The sequence below is a fragment of the Talpa europaea genome (assembly GCF_964194135.1).
Source record: "Talpa europaea genome assembly, chromosome: 2".
Classification (NCBI taxonomy): domain Eukaryota; kingdom Metazoa; phylum Chordata; class Mammalia; order Eulipotyphla; family Talpidae; genus Talpa; species Talpa europaea.
Window position 1 is genome coordinate 19,935,700 of NC_140068.1, and position 20,500 is coordinate 19,956,199.

A 20,500-nucleotide genomic window follows, 5' to 3' on the forward strand; every position below is an offset into this window, starting at 1 on the left:
CCTGTCTTATAATTTGGGCATTACTTTCAGTGTGATAACTGACTGCTAAATTACAAGTGATAGAAAATGCACTCATGTTCATTTACAAATAATCTGTCAGTGAGGGCAAACGGCAGGTCAGTGTGCACTGCAAAACGCTAAGCCCAGAGAGACGAATACACTGTCAGCTCTCCAGGCAAACACTTACATTCACTTGTCACAAGTTTTTCCCAAGGCCCAGACAAGATCAAAAGTGGGTCTTGAGACAATTAACATTTCAGTAAGAGTTTCCTCCCAACTCCTACTGCGCTCTTAATTAATGACCACCTAACCCCTTTCCAAAATTTATCCCATCCTCCCCACCACCTTAAAAGCTGCATGAGAGACTCTCAACGATAGTGAACTATTACCCCCAAACTCACAGGATTACCCACTTGGGCTCTGGTCATGACCACAGACTAAGACTTGGGAGTGAAGAGAAGGCTGGGGGCAGCCCCCACTTCAGTGGCACACATACACAAAGGAATTCTCCTTTAAATTAGAAAAGAAATTAATGTCACAGAATGTTTCTCTATAAAAGATATGTAATAAAGTAATAATATCAATAAAATAAGCTATTACTAAAGCAAAGCTTTCATCAATAAGCTTCGAGAACTTTGAAGGAAGAAAATGGCTTCACGAAATGGTAGTCCAGGTTCCCACAGTGTGGACACTGCTGGACGTTGCTGTACTCGGAGAAGTACTGCATCCCGATCCGCACGTCTATCACAGGCTTCCCGCAGTGCTTACAGTTCAGGCGGGCCTGGAGGGGAAACACAGACATGTGAGCCGCGGTGGGCTTTCTGCTTTGCAACACCTCATCCAAACCAAAAGGCAAAACTGGGACATCTGGGAAACTGATAAAGAATTTTCAGTAAAGCATCACTTTTCTGACACAAAACCAGATCTGCAAGGCATAGGATAAGCATAAAGTATATATTCATCATCAGCTTGAAAGACTAACAGCTTCTAATCTCTGTCCTGATGTGCAGCACCATTAGTAGTTTCCTTCTGGTAGGAAGAAAATTCCAAAACATGCACTGTCTAAATTTGTTCACTCAAGTCCCCCAGGGGAAAGTCCAACCCCCTAGGTTTCAATGTATGGTAACATTCACGTCCCTCACCCAAATGTATGTAAAAGTTCTTTAAAGAGACTGAGTTTATTTTAAAAATTCGTGCAATTTTTTTTCCAATCTACTCCTTACTACATTGGTGTTTTCTGTAATAGTAAAATTTTCCTAAATTATTCAAGTAAAATTTAGCAATTTAGGAAAAAGTAGTATGTTTACCCTGAGGCTTCTGGAACCCACTAGCAAACTCTGCCTTCATTTATGTCTGGTCTTTCTCTAATAGCACATTCCTAGAGGCTTTCAAGCAGAGGTTCCAGGACTCAGGTGAATAATCAGAATTTATAAATACAATAGACTCTTACTTTAAATTCATTCTAAAAGTGTAATAGAAAAGTATAATGATCATTTGTCCTTAAAACAATGATGAAGTAGACAGTAGCATGTGACTTTTAGATGATGAAAGCAAGGCATGGTGTAATAAAGTAAAATACCCAAGATGATGTAGTTAGGAGGTAGAAAGGTTGAGATTTAAACCAACTGCTTACTCCAGAGCTCTTAGCAATTACAGGGACTATCTTTCCAGAATCTGATTTTAACCCCCCTTTTAACTGATTAATCTCTCTCAGCAATATTAAAAGTGATAGATTCTGAGCAAAGCTCTCTCTTTAACTTGTTACCTCTTTTAATAAAAAGTAGTCATTGTTTATTTTTGACTCTAAGTTTCACTGGAAGACTTCCCTTGATTCCTTAACAGTAAATATAGCTAATTGACTGTTTTAAAGCCAAACAGTAATCAAACAGGGTTTCTATTTCAGTAGGGGGCTAGAAAATAAAGGTCTGGCCTTTATAAGGAAGAACCAAATAGCGACTATAAAGAGGCTGGTTAAAGCAGGATGCCATTCTGATTTCTCCCTAAAGATACAGAAATAATCCCACAACCTTTCAGTGGTTGTGAAAGAACACCAGATAGGATATTACAGGTTTTCATCATGGCTGTGACATATTTGCGTAGATCTGGGTAAAATAATACAAATTTTTACACCTCCAATGTATTTGGAAAATGAGTCTGACCAAGATTCCCAGTCTTTGCTGGCACTAATATTCTGAGTTACAGGTTCAAATTTTCTTTCACTTCCTTTTTTCTTTAAAGGAGTATGTGTGTAGAGATAGAGAGGGGAAACATTTCCTTTTGTGTCTCTCATGTCAAGAGCTGACACAGGTATAGTACTATAAGATGACACAGTGAGTAATAATAAAAGACTGTGATATCTCTTTCCCAAAGTTAAGTTTTGAAATGGAAATGTGGTCAATGTGTGAGAACAGCATGAACAAAGTTAATCTTGTCTGGAATCAAACAACAGGCCATGGATGGCCACTTAGGCGTCTCATGGAAAAATTTATCTCCTTAGGTCACTAGCTGAAATAGTGACTCTACAATTTTACTGACACAGGTGACCTTTCAAATAAACTGATAATAGCAAGGATAGTCTCACTACAAAAACCAAACCACAATGTTACAGATACAAAAATATGTAATAACTAATTTTAAAAAATTTTTATCAGATATTTACAATAAAAGTCAGGCTTTTTTTTTTTAATATGGTCACTGAAGAGCAAAGGAAAATTTCTCTCCCACCCAAAATATCAAGGAATCATATAACAAGAGCTTTCTTAGAAATAAACCACAAAATTTCCAAGGATTTTGGTTTGTTGCCTGTTTCTATGTACATACTTAATACACTTTCACGTTAATAGTTCCTTCTTTTCCTGATGACAGCTAAATTTTAACTGCTTAGCATCAGAAAACACCTCTTACTATCGCTTTAAGGATTACAAATATTTCATGTCAACCTCAAACACCTTCTAAGCAGGCAGTCCCTGGGTAACTGTACTATCCCATAGGGAAAAAAGAAAAGGAAAACCCTGTCTACTAAAGGAAATCAAAGTTTCTTCTTCCTTTTCAATAATTACTTTTTCTTACTAGAAACTTGGTATATGTTAACACACAAAACATGAGAAAACAGAAGTAAACAAAAAGCAAACTACAGACACCACTTATCACCCACTGTCCAAAGATAACACCTGGTAACAGGTTAGCAGATTCCTCTTCATATTTTTCCACAATAAGGAAGCATGCTACTGGGCCGTTTTATAACCTGACTTTCTGACTAAATATACTGAAAATATTCCTCACGTAATTATACATTACATTATCCCCTTTAATGACTGCACAGTACTCCAGCAATGGCTGCACCACACTGTGGTAAATCAGCCACCACTCCTGGGCTTTGGGGCAAGTTTTCTGACTGCTCACTACTAAAACATCTTCTCTATGTCCTCACCCCTCCCCCACAGTAACTACAGTGTTTCTTCTAACTTCTCCACTTGGGGACAGAAGCCTGATACCACCCTGAGCTTGCTCAGTGGGGTCCATACCAACCTGACAGCATGGAGAGGCAGCCAGGATGTCGTAGGTGTACATGGTGCCTAGCTGGTGCCAGCTGCCATCCCAACGGGACTTACACTTGATGCAGATGATCTTGTGAACCCCTTCCAGGCAGTCCACGCACACGGCATACAGGTGCATGAGTCTCCCTATGCACAGAAGACATAATGCTGAGTGGCCATCGAGGAAACACCTTTAGTCTCCAAAGGGAAAAATGGTTCATATATCAATTATAAATAAACATTTCCTCATTTGGAAAAACACAAAAAGCAAAATAGATGATATTTATTCCCCATCCCCAAGACGTCCTTTTAGAATAATGAATTATTAACTATTGTCAGTGGGACATGTACTCTAAGTTCAATCTTACTGAATACTTGCTTCACTTTTCCTGAAAAGTACTACTAGATTTACCATATGGACATCCAAATGTAAATGGCCAAACAACACATGCACCAAACCAGCCTGTGATCACGCAGGCTTGCTGCTCGGAAGTCTATGTGTGGGAGACATGATGGATGGACACGGAACCAACAATGATGGCCTTCAGTCACAGGCACTCGTCCACCAATAACCCCCAACACAGAAAGCCAAGTCTGTCTGGGTACCGCTATCCCAGAATTACACCACAGTCAAAATTCCTATTTTAACTGTCACTGTCTCCAAAATTACTCAGCCTTCCCACATCTAATTTAGAAACCAGAATTACAACTTATTGGGAAGTGGTTTTTTAAGAGGAATTCATTGTCGTGTGATTTACTGGGCTCTTAAAAGTCACAACCCCGTCCTCCATTATTTATCAACAAATAATGCTTGTAAATGAAAATGCTTCCCTGGTTTATAAGGATGAGTTAGAGTGCGAAAACCTGGGAAAGCGTAGGAATGTTTCCAGGATCTGCCTGGGCAATGTGCAATGGCAAGCATTTGCCCTCCATGTGGGGATCAGGGAGCTCCACTGCACTAAAAACTACCATCAGGAGAACACGTACTCCTAGGAGGCTTCTCATCTTACTCAGAAACTGCTGTTCACTGCCATCAGCCACAGCTCTTCGCCTGTCAGCGGTAAGGGCTAGCCTGCTCCTTACTGGAGAGTGGTATACAGTACTTACAGGGAAACCTCCCAATGCTGTACTTTACATGATCAGGGACCAAGTTTTATTCATCTCTGTATGCTCAGCACCTAGCACAATGTCTGGAATATGAAAGCACTTCCTAATTGTGTGCTGGATGAATAAATGGGGCGTATTAATAGCCAAAGACATTATAACCTTGGGGGCCCCCTACCCAAAATGGGAAGGGTGACAGGAGCATCTCAAAATACAGCTCACCTCTGCTGTAAAGCAGTGCAACTTTTTAAAAAGGTCTCATATGTCATGGTCGACTTGGAGTGGCCTGGGGACATTTTAGACCTTAGTTCTAGTATCCGGGAGCCAATGGAAAATGTTGCCTCCTAATTCTCAAACATTCAAAGATATCAGGCTGCTGGGAAGGGTGAGGGCGGAGACAGAGAGGTCAAGTGTTGGTAGCAAAGACCATGATGAAAGTTAAGAGGTAACTTTTACCAAGGGTCTGGCACTGTGCTCTGAGGCTATGTGTATCATTTCATTTAACCCTCCCAGCAACACTGTAAATAGACATTATTATTCCCACTGAGATAGGCGGGCCCGGAGCCTAGCAAGGGCGTGAGTATCTTGCTGAAGTTCACAAAAATAAAGTCCAGACTAAAATTCATCTATCTGTCTGACTTATAACCTCCAGACAAGCTCATAGGAACTCCTGGCCTGGACTGATACTCCAGATTGCTTTCAGTTATTATACATATTCGACCTATAGAGAGCCAAAGAATTGTAAATTTCTAAATGCTAGGGTTATCAAGTCAAACAAAAAGTAGATTCCTGTGGGAATAGTTACCTGTGGTTGTAGGCCATAATGAAGCACAAAGAACTTCCTAATTAGATTAATCCTAACAAATTATTCAAACCAAGTGAAGGCATCTTCTCAGAGAATTGTCAGAGAACAGAGACTGGAGTTGGAGGCTGGGGAGGACAGAGAGGGGTAAAGGGCAAAGCAAGGATGTAAGAATCCACACGTCACCACTGGAAATAACACATTATTTCAGCAGCATATAATCAACTACAGACTGGTATTCTGTGGCCTGGAATATGGCTGTTTTGTTGAAGTTGAAAACAGCTTCTGGAACATATGGCTGGGACTCCGTGATGAGAGAAAACATGACTTACACTCACTTGCTTTAAAAAAGATTGCACGGACTTCTCCAAGGCATGGCAGTAAGATCACTAACAGGTGTCAAGGCTCCACCTGTGGCACTGACTTGTCTGATAAAACACCCTTACCTTTAGATTTTATCATTAATATTTAAACTTCTCAAGACCCTTATAGTACACACCTACCCATCCACTTATGTATTTGTGGATTTATATGTATTTCTGTGCACACTCACATGTATACACACATGCACACAGAGTTCTCAGGCCATCTTATTTTCACTCTTTTCCATTCACTCCTTGGTGAGTACTCTCAGTATTTTGTCTTAGCTGCTACTATCTTCCTTTTTTCCTCCCCATTCAAGACCTCTTCCATGCTTAAGATTTTAACCATCACTCATAAAACATGCTCCCCTGTGTCATCCCAAACGCTAATTTCTACTAATGGTTGCTAGACTCTCCGTACAAAAGTCCCAACATCCTCTCAAGCCTAACACACACAGATGCCTTCATGCTAAGATCAGGCTCTCCCAACTTTTTCCACTCCTTTCCATGACAGCAACATCAATCAACAAGGATTCATCTTCATCTTCTGCAGTCAAGCTGTACCAAAGCTCTTCCAGATATTCCCATCTTTCATTTCCTGCTATCACTACACAGCAGTCCTTTCATGTAGATTGGAGAAATAAGTTCCAATTATCAGTTCTACCCCTTTCAAACAACTTTTCACTCAAGCAATTATCTGCTTGAATTTTTTTAGACCCTATGATTCATAAAGAATAAAGCAAAGTACTTTATTATGGCTTGAAGGATACCCACAATCTGTCTTCCACCTACCCTACTCATTTTCCCTTCTAGAACCTATGCTCCAAACAAGTTCTTCTCTCCAGTTCTCTCAGTATCTCCCAATTAACCTGTTTTACCACTATTCCCTTGCTACTATTGCTCTATCTCTGTATCAATACACACAGAAGGTGACTAGCCCCTCTGCTTATCAAATATCCAACCCACCTTTTGACATCTGCCTTCATATTGCCTCCTTCGACTACTCAAGTCAAAGGTGTCCCTCCTTAGAAATTATAGGATGTTTAATGTACATAATATTCAGAAGTTACTAAATCCAGAGGTGTTGTAAGAACCTTAGGCCTGGTGAAGTCAGTTACATTTTTATAAAAGTATCTTACATCCTAAGATTTAAACTGATCTAAGACTAGGACTAATAACACCCAGCACACATATGGAATTCTTAAATCGATCTGTTGATGGATTAAGTGAAAGAATTTGCCCATCATGAACAGAGAAAGACTACTACTATTCATATGTACCCTGTAGCTTCATTTGTTCACATAAGAAATTATTTCCAGTCTTAATTTGGTGAGGTAAAACTGATTCCAGCTATTTCCCTCTAAAGTTATCCCCAAATACTATGAAGAACAAGAAACAAAATACAAACTCCATCTTCCATGAAACTACAAGGCACCTGCAACCTGGAACCAAAACATGAGATCAGAAGTTGGATGGAGGGATGGTAAATGGTTTAACTCTGACACTGGACAACAGATACAGGGTAGGATGGGATGAGGCACTGAAAATGAAATGGTGGGAGTAACACGTAATCATACATTCTATATAATTTTCTCCATCAAGAAGCGGTCTATTCAACCATCCCCTGAATCCTACAACTTATTTTGAAGAACAGGATGTGACAGAACTGATAACTTATTTTAACCTTAAGCCACTACAGAGATATCCTACAGTGCCTACTGTCACCCTCCTGAACACTGTCCTAAGAATGCCAGGAGAGGGCCTCCCCTGGTGGCGCAGCGGTTGAGTGCTGGGCGCAGCCTCTGCAGCCCCGGTTCATTCCCTGGCCACCAGCCAGGGTCCCACAAAAAAAAAAAAAAAAAAAAAAGAATTCCAGGAGAAAAAGCCCAAGCGAGGCCACTGAAAGATGAAAGACTGTATCGAAACAAAGATGAGTCATTCTACCTGAAGCTACTGATGCCAACTATTCCACCAACTGCCAAATTCATGTGAGAGGTCATGCTACACAACCAGTGCTTACAATTGTGAGAAATTATAAATCACTGTTTTAAACCACTAAGTTTTAGAATGGTTTACATTTTAACAAAAGCTAAACATATAGGGTATTAAATGAAATCCCAGAAAATGAATGAAACTACCACCTGCAAAGTCATCTCCCTTTTGCTGAGAAAGACAAGAAAGCACATCCATGAAACAAGAACAGGATGTGATTTAAAAGAGTTCTTGGAAATTATAATAAGAGAACAGAAAATCTTAAGTCCAGGATATAAATGAGGTTGAATGGTCAAATTTCTTTCAGATACTAGAGCACAAAACCAAACAACAAAAATCACTTTTCTCTGAGACTTCCTTTGACTGACACAGCGGAGCCTATATGTTTATCAAGTAACCCTGAGTTGAACTTCAAAACCAGCTAGAGACACAGGTGCTAGAGAATAGTTACCCAGAAGCAAGGGTCTCACCATCAACAGAAACCAAGAAGACTCCAATTACCTAAATAAAAGCCCCTCCAGACTTCCTCATGTTTGAGTGACCCTACAATTAGCCAATGAACTTTTAGCCAAGTCCACTTTCTTTGCCCTGATCCATTTGTTCTCAACTACGGTTCCCCAAATCTATGTAACATCATTCCCTTTCTTAATCAGGAAGAAAAATTTGAGTTTATCTCCTATCTCCTTGTCAATTTACAATAAAGCTTTTCTTTTCTCAAAACCCTAGTGTCATAATAATCTGGTAGCAAGTCCATTGCTTGGTAACAAGTAAAAGTACTGGTATATAAAATCAAGGAGAGCTCCCCAAAAGCAGAACTAAGAGGGGAACAATAGGACCAGATATATATGAGGGATTTTCCCACCTCAAAAATAATACATCAATCTAAGAGGCCTATTTGTGAAAAGTTTTTATAGTTTAAAAATAGAAAAATAGGAGGAAATTATCAAAGAAATAATACAAAAGAAAATTTCCTCAAACTGAAAACCGTAAGTTCACAAAATCAAAAAAGCCAAGAAAATACCTGGCACAATGAATAGGGGAAGAAAGATGCACACCGTGGAGAAACTTCTGAATACTAGGGCTAAAGAGGAAATCTTAAAACTTATAAAATGGTGAGGTATAAGGGAACAGATACAAGAGTAATATTAGGCTTCTCAACAGCAACATTGAAAGACAAAATAAAATGAAGAAATGCCTTCAAATGTCCAAGGGGAAAAAATAATTATTATTTCCCGGATGACTATCCCCAGCCAAACAGCAATCAAGTGTGAAGATAGAATCAAGATATTATCAGACTTTCAAAGTCTCAAAGCCTCCATTCCCATGCTCCCTTTCTTAGAAAGCTTCTGGGAATGTTTTTAACAAATTGAGGGAATAAGGCAAGAGAAAAGAAAATACGGGATCCAGTTAACAGAAGACAAAAAATAGGACCGCAATCAAGGAATTCCTGAAGGGCACCTAAGTAGGAGAGCAGGTCTGAATACACCTGGACAGACAGGCACAATGACATCAAAGGCTCCAAAGAGAAATTTCTTGAAAACAAAATTCATAAAATGTCTGACAGGAATGTGGAAATAATTTTGCAAGGTGATTTGCAGAACTGCTAAAGAGTAAAAACAGCCAACCAAGGCTTCAAAAAAAAGGGAAAGCAAATGAAAATGTGCAGCAATTTCTCATTTTAATAAAAACAAAATATGTTCTAGAATATATGGTATATAGGAAATAGAACTACACTTCTTAGCTCAACACTAAATATGTACATACTCATAATACTACAATGAAAATAGTAAGGATCTGACCAAAAATTGTGATATATTATCCTAAGTGAAAAGGGAAGATGCAAGAAAGCACAGTCACCCACCTTAAAAAATAAGTCAATGGGTAATAACTAAATTGGAGAATAAAGGTAGCAGTTTTACAGTTAGGATGGTAAACACCTGAAGAATCAGTTCAGATTTGAAAGTATCTGTCTCTGACAACAGAGACAGCAGGGGCTGGTGGGAAGAAGACAGCTGGGAACATATCATTTTTATTACTAGGTTCTTTAGCACACTTTAAAGTTATAAAAGTTATTGTCGTGCATCACACCTTTGTATAAATTCAATAGCTTTCTGTGAATTGACACATTTCTCACCTAGACTAACCAAGCCCCTGTCATTCAATTTATGGCTGAAATATCCCCAAGTCTTTGTATGTCATCCCAACCCTAACAAGCTCTCCACCCCTCAGCACCAGGGTCATGTTTGAGCTTTCAATAACCTCCCCTTTAGCTTTTATGGCTATCAAGAAAGTCTCATCTTTCAAAAATTTCAAGATTAATTCAACTAATCTAAAACACCATGGGCCTCTCTGACCCACACTTCCCCTCACGCCGTTGTTAACAGGATCAAAGAGACTACATAGCTTGCTGAGCACATGAACAGAGTTTTCAAAGGCAACTACTTTAGCAAGTGACATAATTATGGGATCCCTTCTCTAAATTTCCTCCCAATTATGGAAAACTGTACACCAGCAATCCTCTCTTCAAATTACAGCACAACAAAAACATAAAATTACCCACCAGGATAACTGTACTTGGTGGAGTAACATCTGAACAAAAACCACCACCACCTTTACCTCCTCCTGGCACAAAGCTGAAACATTCAAATGTCACCTAGGACCTGACTGGAACAAAAAAGCACCATCCATCAAAATTAAGCCAGAACGGGGCATTTATTCTGGGTTGTTTTTCAGCCTTTAACAGAAAGCAGGCAAGGTGAGTTAACACCTGTACCTTGAAGGTGACAAGGAACATCGTATTCGATCTCGTCGTGTCTCGACGGGCTTAAGAACAGCGTTCCGTCCACCAGTGGGAACTGTTCGAACACCGGGAGGGCCCGGTGGCACAGCGCACAGTTCACCACGTTTCGGTGACTGGCGCTGAGCGCAGCGAGGATGAACTTGCGCAGGTCCTCGCCCTGGCCCATTTGGGCATCGTCTTCCATGCGCACGTGGAAAGTGTTCAACTTATGCCGGGGGATGTGGGTGAGGAGCTCGGAGAGGTCCAGCCGCCGCAGGAACTGCACCGGCGCCTCAAAGTGTCCGCCCCGGTGCACCGATAACCCCGCGGGGCTGTAATCAAAGTGGGCGTTTCGAAACACGTGCCCCCCGGCCAGGGCCTTTTTGTGAGGTTCCAGGTGAATGGCGTTCTTCAAGAATTCCCCCAGGTATCTGGAGGCACGGGGGCCGCTGAAGTGGGCAGGGGAGAGGATGGAGTACCCCGTGGGGGGGGACTGGCCGGGGGAGCCACAGGGCGAGCGGGCCCCATAGGCCGCGGCGCTGACCCCCTTCTCCTGCGAGTTCTGCCGGTCCATGGAATGCCGGCGGGGCAGGTCGGGATTCAGGCCCTTCTGGGGCTTGTTGGGAGGCCGGCACTTTTTGGCCTCCTCCGCAGCCTCTCCCGGCGGTCGCCCAGTGTTCTTCTCCGCCGCGGACTTCTTCTTTTTCTCCTCCTGCATGCGCTTCACTGGGTACCAGTCTGTGTCCTTCTTCAAGTGGCCCTGCCCACAGCGGCAGGAGCAGAAGCGGAAGGCCAGGTCATAGCCCTTCTTTGTCCACATGTTCTGGCGGCACTGCTTCTCGTTCCAGCTGCGCGCCCGGCCAATGCAGTTGAACTGGACCAGGATGCTGCTCTCCCACTCGTAGAAACACTGCAGGTGCATCCAGCTGCTGTGCGGGCAGTGCTCATTGTTGCACACCACCTTCTGGTAGTCGTCCTTCTCCAGGTCCACGGGCCTCCCGAAGCTGCAGATCAATGGTGTGGCACAAAGGGCTTCTGGAGGGGAACACAAAACGAGACAGATTCAGCTCACGGGACTGGAGACTCCACTGACACCACGTCAGAGGGCAAAGCTGGATCCCCACATTAGCCCTTTCGTGCCAAAGGTACAGTTTTTCTGGTGTCAAGATTTCTGTCACTGGAATAACACCACTCAGGGTTAGAAAACATTTACCACTGTCCTCTGTTGTGCAAGGAAATTTATTTTCTGATATTGGTTATCTGCTGAAAAACAACCAATAAACTTCAAAAAGTCCAAATTCTTTACATGCAATTAGCTGTGAGTCAGCACTGGACACAGTGTAGCATGAGATTTTCCTAAGAGGTGGGCACGACGACTGGCACTTCCAGGGTTCCTTTAAAAGTGAATCATGCCAGTGAACTAGAAAATATGAGGAAGCTACTTAACCAACCATTTCAGGCAGTATCTCCAAAAGGACACTCGATATAGAGTTTAAGTTATCCTGAATTACACAGACTGTTAGAAAATAGATCTCCCTCACCATCATTTCTATTCTAGAATGGTCTGATAACTAATGGCAGAGATGTCTGGTCAAACTGTTGGTCTGCACAAAATTATACTGTAAGGTCATAAAGGAAAAAAAAAAACAAACAGAATTCTCCAAAAGCTATCAGGAAGGAAAGTGGGGAAAATGAGATTATTTCTACCCTTTCTTGTATACATGCCCCAGAGGGCTTCAAAAAGCCTTTCTGGGTTCCCACAAAGGAAGGAAAACATAGTAACACAAAGTCATTTCCTTAACTAGCAAATAGGATTTATAGAGACTAGAGTTCTACTAGAGTCCCTGTTACTTCAATGTCCAAAACATTTTCAAAAGAGCCCTTAGAGGGCAGTAGCCCTCCCAGTTGGGAACCACTGGGATTGATCACATGTCATGCTCAGTATAAATTTCATCTGGTGTAGCTGAGAAAGTAAATGAAAACTATATATCCTGCTCCACAATCACAGATGTTCTCAGAAAGCTCACTGGGTGGTGTGGGTGGGAGGCTAGAGGCAGGTTAGGCGCACCATTGTTAAGGTAGCTCTGGGTACAGGAGATGGGCAGATGCTATGGACAGCAAACCTGGGAGGGGAGGTTTGGACAGAAGACTCTGGGTTGACCCTATGTGGGGACTGCTGAGCTGCACATGACTATGTACCACCAAGGTGTAGAGACATGACTGGAGCTCAAGAGAGCTGTGAATATAGATGTGGAACTGCATACCCCCAGGTGGATGTTAAATCCCTGGAACTATGAGCTACTTCAAGAGGGATGTGAGGTGCAGAAAAGAATCCTGGGAAACAATGTGAAAAGGCTGAAGGAGAAGAGTACTCAACAGAGAGGGATAAGGAATGAACTGAGAATTCACGGCAAGACAAATCAGGAGAGAATTGTATCAAGTCACTCTGGAGAAAGTTGTAAGAATGGAAGGCTAAGAAGAGTCCCAGAGTCAAGTGAGTTCAGTGTGAGTCATCTCTGCACTACTGACCTGGGCTGGCTAATTCTTTGCTATGGGACTGGTCCCGTGCACTATGAGAAGGTGAGTGGTACCATTCCTAGATGCCCCCTCAACAGACATCCAAAATGTCTTGGACATTACTAGATATCCCCTGGTAGTTCCCACCCCAATGGGAGCCAAAGGGGAAGATACATTGAGAAATCCTCACCAAGTGAGCAGTGAGCCAGTCTTAGACACCTACGCCAATAGCTTCCTTGGGCAAATGGGCAGAGGTGGATAGTCAGGAGTAGATGGTGAGGTAAAAAGAAGCAATACAGGGCCTCCCTGGTGGCACAGTGAGTTGAGCACCGTACTGTGAAGCTGTCCGCAGCCTCTGCAGTGCCGGTTCGATCACTGCCAGCCGTGGAGGTACCTACATGGCACAGCAGACCTCTCCTGTCTCACCCACTGCTCCCCCCAGCAGTGTATTTCGGTCAATCTGCCTGTTCTGTTCCCTGCGCTGTCTCTGGTGAATCCTTTCACCCTCCCGTACATCTGGCCTATACCCTGGTTCTTGTATAAATAAATCAATCTTTAAAAAAAAAAAAAGGAATACAGATGACCCTCCAGAAAACTCTTTCCAGACGTACAATGGTAGTGGGAAAGAGAGTGAGCAGAGAACACTGGACAGCAAAGGCAAGACTAGTCATGTTCATCAACTAGGAGATGAATGCCAAGAACTCAGGATAGACGGAAGATATGGGAGCGGGAACAAACTATGTGATTCTGCTACTCAAAAACCTTTACAACCTTACTACTGCCCCCTGAATTACAAACACATTCCAACCACCTGAATCAACGCAGGTGACAGACCCAGACTCATAGGTTAACAATCATCCCCTTCAGTGTGGGATTCAGTGCCTCAGCAAAACAATCCTAACCACCTCCATGCCCTTGATTGTTGTGGCTTCCCCTCTACCTCCACAATCCTTAATATTCATTTGTCCAAATCCTATTCAGCCTACTATACTAATTCATAGCATGGAATCACCACAGCTGCATTGGAATCCCACTATCATCACTGGTAAGCTGTATTCTTGGACAAGTTAATTAACTTCTCTTTGTGTCAACTTCCTCTGTATAAAATACAGAAAATAATTCAATGTACATTTGTGGTTGTTATAAGATAAAAAAAAAAATACACCAATAAAGAGGAGGCATTTAGAGCAGGACCTAGTGCCAGAGTAAACCTCCTCTCCTTCCTCGAGCTCCTTCAAGATCTCCTCTAGACACCAATTTTCCCGGGATACCCGATTCACCAGCATCCTGGCCCAAACACCCAGCATGGTCTGGTCTGAACCCCACTGGATGAGGACTCAGGAGAGGATGCCTCTTACTCATCTTTGTGTTCCTGGTACCACTGGGCCCAGGCCTGGCAGAAATCTGGTGCTGAATAAAGTTGCATTAAAAAGGAACACTGGCACATGAAGCCCACACATGACAAGCAGAGCAGACGGAGAGAGATGTAATCCTAGAGAAAAAGTCCTAAATGTTCTAAAGCACATGAAAAAGAAATAGAAGATTGGTTTGAAAATGCTGAGTAAATTAACTGCAGTCACCTGGGCTGTGACCTTTAATGTCCTTTAAAATGTTAATTAGTCAATTAAACAAAGTTCAGTTGCTTTTATCTTCAATCCTTCAGAAGAAGAGTCTTGAAGGGAATGTCTGAAAAATAATGGCAGTAACCACAGTATTATCACAGGTCTAATGAAATAAAACTAAAGAACGGACTAACCATATCTTTGCATTCACAATATCCAAAATTTTTAAATGTAAATGCTGAGTGACTTGATAATTCTTTACAAAGTAGTTTCACATTAAAAAAGATGGGAAAAAAATTCTATTTATATCTTTTCCCAAATGTTGCAAATGTATCATTTAATCAGTTCTGAGCACTTCCTACATAACAGATCTGTGCATCTGAAAAGACTGGCAAGTCGTGCTAAGAGGACTCACAGAAGTATATACACAGATTACAGAGGGGGGCAGCACAGCCATGCACCCCTGTTCCTATAACACTGTCTGTAATATCACAGCCATTTTCATTGGCTTCTGCTATGCAAGACTTAGCAAAAAAGAGACCCCACTGTCCCTCTTGTTTTCATCTGTCACTCCAATGTGGCCTTGTGGCTAGGCCTCAAAAACACAATATAAAGCCAAGGACTTGTTTCGCAGCATATAATATATGCAACTGACATCTTACCCTATTTCACCCTTCCACTGGCAGGTGAGACTCCCAAGGATGCAGGAAACTCAGGAATAGGTAGAGCCTTGGAAATAACTGAGAACTTCTAACAAGGCTTCTGCATCTCACACAGTCTTTTCACAGAACTGCAGTAGGCTGATCTCAACATTCAGACATGATTTTTTCAAGGTTTGGTGCAAATTTATCTCCCTCCATAATTACTCTCTGACCACCAGGTCCCACCCCTCCCCGAACTTTCCACACCAGAAAGGCAGCTAGAAAGAATGAATGAAGGGGTTGGTTGGGTGCCAGGGGTTCTGCTACTAACTAGCTGTCTGATGTGGGACAGTTTCCTCATCTGTAAAGATGAAAATGCTTACCCTGTTCACCTCAAATACATAGGGAAGCACTTTGTAAACTGTAAAATTCTATAAAAATCCTTCTATACTACCTCTATAATTTTATGTGTGTATTTAACTCCATAACTAAATGCAAGTTGCTCCAATGTATTTCCTGCTTTCACTAATATTTTAGAAACACAATAGGTATTTAGGCAGTAATAAGGAATGTCATGTACTTTTTAATTTCCTAAAAATTGAAACATAGGAGAAGGTTTTGTAACTAAGAAACAGCACTGTTGGCATTCAAAATCATACCTATAACAAATTAGAAATATTATAGAAACATATTTAATTGCTTCCTAAACGCTGTCTCTAAACTTACAAAATCCCTAGCTCTTAAGAATAGCCATCCCAGGGCCTCCCCTGGTGGCGTAGGCAGTTGAGCATCGCACTGTGAAACTGTCCTAAGCCTCTGCAGTACTGATTCGATCCTGATCCCGGCAGGCGAGGTTCCCGCATGGCGCAGCAGACCTCTCCTGTCTCACCTGCTGCTCCCCTCAGCAGTGTATTTCATCAGTCTGCCTGTCCCCGCTCTGTCTCTGGTGAATCCTCTCACCCTCCCACGCATCTAGCCTGTACCCCAGTTCTTGTATAAATAAATAAATAAATCTTTAAAAAAAATAGCCATCCCACTAAGGCAAAAAATGTAGGAATACAGACTGATCTGATACAACTAAACCTGCAACGGGAGGGGTGGGTGAAGGGAATCCCACATTCAGTGAGCCTGCCTGTATCACAGACACTGCAAAGTCAGCCTAACTCTAATAACTTGACTATCAGGCAATATGAGAAAATGTTCCTTTATGCGGTCAGCACTGTCTTAAAAAATGTATATAAACACTTCAATGCCTGTTTCTGCAGCTTCGTCAAATATTCAGGACTCGACTTATATTTCTTCCTACCCAAGTAAAAATAATCAGGGCTCACCTCACTCTGGGCAAAATCTCAACTAGTTTCAAGTCTGGACAAAAGAATAACTCCACTGAGGTCATGTAGGCAAAGTCTGCCTCTCCCCACCCTTGCCATCCTGTCTCCCTTCTCCCACTGCCGGGCTCCAAGCCCCTCCTCCCTGGAAGGGAAGGATCTGGCAGCAGGCAAGAACACTGGCTGGCCAGCACACCCAAACCCCTTGACAAACTCCTCACGCTTAACAGGACCCCAAAAACCAGGTATTGCCATGTTCAGCTTGTTAAATATGAAATTAAATGTTTCTACTCTTAAATAATTCTAAGCATTGATGCAGGTGAGGCATTGGACAGGGTTGGGGGATCAGGAGGACCTTCTGAAGGTCTGAGAGCTTTCTAGGTAAAAAGCAAGGCAAGGACTCGGTTCTAGTCATTCTTATAAGCCCACTACTTTGCTACTTTGCAAATCACATTAAGTGCTGAATAAATGTTAATCTTGTTGAAGAAAAATATGACTCAACTGGATAGAGCACTCAGTGACAGTGCTGAAGGGAGAAGGGAGGAAGGGTGACGCAGTTGGGGAGGGTCTGAGGGCAGAGCTCTCAGCAGGTCATCTAGACTCAGACCAGGACTCTCACTGGGGCAGCATCTGGCCTCCCCCTCATTTCCTGAAATGGGCCTGAATATATTTTACCCTCCTTCTAGTACCCTGTTGCCAAATAAAAATTTTAGGATTTCTCAACAACTATTTTACTATATGGCTCTTTTCCATATAGCAACTCCTCTCACATGGGAACACATCCTCCTTCAGTTTCCTCAGGGTATGAGGTTTCTGACCACAGGGTCCTCCACTCCAGCTCCCTGAGAGGCCACAGAACATGCTGATTGATACAGACTCTGGAGCCAACCAGCCTGACTTGACTCTCTGTTCCGCAATTTACTAGTTTTAAGATCTTTGGCAAGTCACTTAACCTCCCTGTGCTTCTGTTTTCTCACCTTTAAAAAGAGAGACATTATATCACTCACCTCAAAGGTTTTGTCATGAGAAATAAAGGAGTTATTAAGGTAGTTTGAACAGTGTCTGCCACATAATAAGCACCATTTAAATATAAGCAATTATTATTAAAAGCCCCATTATTTTATATTACTTGATGTAAAAACCAAAGGTAGTTTGAATGTGCTTAGAGCAAAGCTATAACCAGGAGATGACCATCCTCACTTCTCCATAGGTAAATAATTACAAGTAATGTATTTTATCCCCACAGCAAACAAGAAAGGGTGACATGCATAAAACAATACATTAAATATTTAAATATCTGACAACTGTAAAGAAATACAAGGAAACGGTAACCTTCAAAATTCTCTTCTAACCCGTTAAAGATGTTTCCCCTCTCTCAAATAAATAAGTACCTTGTTATATGTATTTTTCAGCCTAAGTGATCTTTCCCAAGACTAGGTAACAGGGATTCATGAAGTATGGCTGCAGCTGATTCATGGGCTATGTTCCTGAAGAACTTACATAATTCAAGACTGATTATCCTACAGTCTGGGGGAAGGGTGTGGGTAATGCATCCTCAGAACACATAAATTTGCAGTCATTGTGTTGTATTTTTGCTTTACTGATGCTTTTTAATGTCAGCATAATCTTTAATATTTCTCAGTTGTACCTCATAAATTGACAGCATGGCATAGCACAGTATGTTTTATCACATTTTTATCCCAAAGTTACTGATTTTCAGGATGATTTCAGCACCAGCATTAGAACATTTGAATGATATTTTAAAAACAATAATAAAGACTTAAACTTTTACAGTTAATTTTAAATAATAACACAACTGTCACAAAATTCCTTGAAGAGGCTCTATAAACAAGAGTTCACATAATATTGCCACAGACTAGATTATTTTTCTTTATAAGAGAAGGTGCTGCTACTAGGTAGCAAAGCATTTTTACAATTCAGTCAACCTGCTAGCTTGAAAATATGGGATGGCCTGATGCATAATTTGGGGGAACATGTTTATTGAAATTTTGCACGAGGCGAAGCTTTTATTAATATTATTTATGTATCATTAGTTGAAATTTGCATATAATGGGATCACACTGTACTAGGAAATAAATTAGCAGACTGCCTTTCTCTTGCTTAGAAATTTCATCTTGAGGGTGCTGGGTCACTGAGAACTCCACAGCATGCAGCATCACATGGACTACTGCACACACTTGCCCTAAAGGAAAGGCAGGTCCAGGAGCTCTGGGACCAAGACACAGTATCATATGATTGGAATAGAACTCACATTAAGTATATATGAACATGCATGAGTGGGTGTGTACATACACATGTGCATACATGTAACTGAGGAAAACTGTCCAGCTGTTAAACTTCCATTTTTTAAAGATTTTTTTATTTATGCATACAAGAACTGGGGTACAGGCCAGAGGTATGGGAGGTGGTGAGAGGATTCACAAGAGACAGAGTGAGGAACAGAACAGGCAGACTGACAGAAATACACTGCTGAAGGGAGCAGCAGGTGACGAGTCAGGAGAGGTCTGCTGCACCATGTGGGTATCTCCCTGGCTGAGGATCAAATTCATGCTGCAATGGCTTTGGACAACTTCATAGGTTGTGTCTCAACCCCTTGCGCCACCAGGGAGGCCCTAAACTTCCATTTTTAAAGACTCTCAAAAATACTTCATATAATGCCCTTTAGTACTGTATTTCAGTTTCAAAGCATTTTTCTTTCTTCTTCTGAAATAATATAGAACTTGATTTTGGTTATCCTTGTCAATGTTCTCCTTTACCAGGTCAGATCATCAAAATGTGGCCATAATCAAAACTCTTAAATCTAAAACTGCTAAATGTGTATGATTCCCATTTATCACCAAAGTATAGCACAACATCCTCAAAATGTTGGCCTGCTTCTTCTGTCTTGGTTGGCTCAGAATGGCACCTGGATCATAGTGAATTGCCCCCTTTCCCTGACCTCTGGATTCTTAGGGGTCTCAGCTAGAAAGAGGAATGCATTTACCTCTTCCCTAATCTGTCCAACAGGTAAAGCACATGACTGCATGATTAACCAGCCATGGGTCATCTGCACACCAGGTACCCAGCAGAAAATACAACTCAACTCATGGCCGGTCAAAACTGTCCAACATTCAACCAAGAGAAACCATTTTTAAGAAAGATTTCATAGGTGATGGCTACACATTTCTTCTAGATCAAGGTTCGAGTGGGGCATTCTGCTGCCTTTACCTTGTGTGGTCTCTCCCTCCTTTAAAACATCTTATTGTACGTAACATCTTTGGACCACAGTTGACCATGGTAAGTGAAAGAGCAGGCAGTGAAACCGCAAATGAGGTGTGGCAGGGAGGGAGGCTACTATACTTACTCACATGCCAGGACCCTGGCAGCGTCTGTGTATGTGGCTCTAGTGCTAGATTTTATCTAGTGCTAGATAAAATACTGCTCACAGTATTTTACAATGTCTTCTGAATGGCTAAGTGACTACTTTGGATTTTTTTTTAATCTTATGGAAACTGAAGAGCACACCACTACTTCATTTGCTCTTCCCTTTATGCATTAGTAATCTGAAACTCAAATTTGTGACCTAATGCTTATAATGACTCAGGACATTTGTTACTTTTCCTAATAGTTTTATCTCTATTAATAATATTCTCACTTATTTATTATTTATCTTATACTATTGTATGTATTTCTGAAAGTCACTTTATTTTTAGAATAAGAAGGGCATAAATAATCAAACCAAAGACCCACTCTCCACCTCTTCTTTTAATTTTCAAATCCATTTTGCCCAAAGTATATTAACGTCTGTACTTGATTAACACCAAGGTGCTCCTCTCCCTCCTTCCCAGAGTCAGCCAGAGAAGGGTGCAAAGTGAAA

The 20,500-nt window shown here is 41.5% G+C and overlaps 1 protein-coding gene across 1 annotated transcript in view; it reads right to left on the reverse strand.

Annotated features, from left to right (window-relative positions):
- Positions 1-390: 390 nt before the first annotated feature.
- HECA (hdc homolog, cell cycle regulator) overlaps positions 391-20,500 on the reverse strand; it is a gene marked incomplete at its 5' end in the record, with an annotated part of 42,171 nt that continues 22,061 nt past the window's right edge. The window contains 3 exons of the mRNA XM_084227899.1: positions 391-781; positions 3,529-3,683; positions 10,570-11,610. Coding sequence (XP_084084025.1) covers positions 617-781; positions 3,529-3,683; positions 10,570-11,610 — 1,361 coding nt within the window. The 3' untranslated portion in view covers positions 391-616. The remainder of the gene's footprint in view (positions 782-3,528; positions 3,684-10,569; positions 11,611-20,500) is intronic.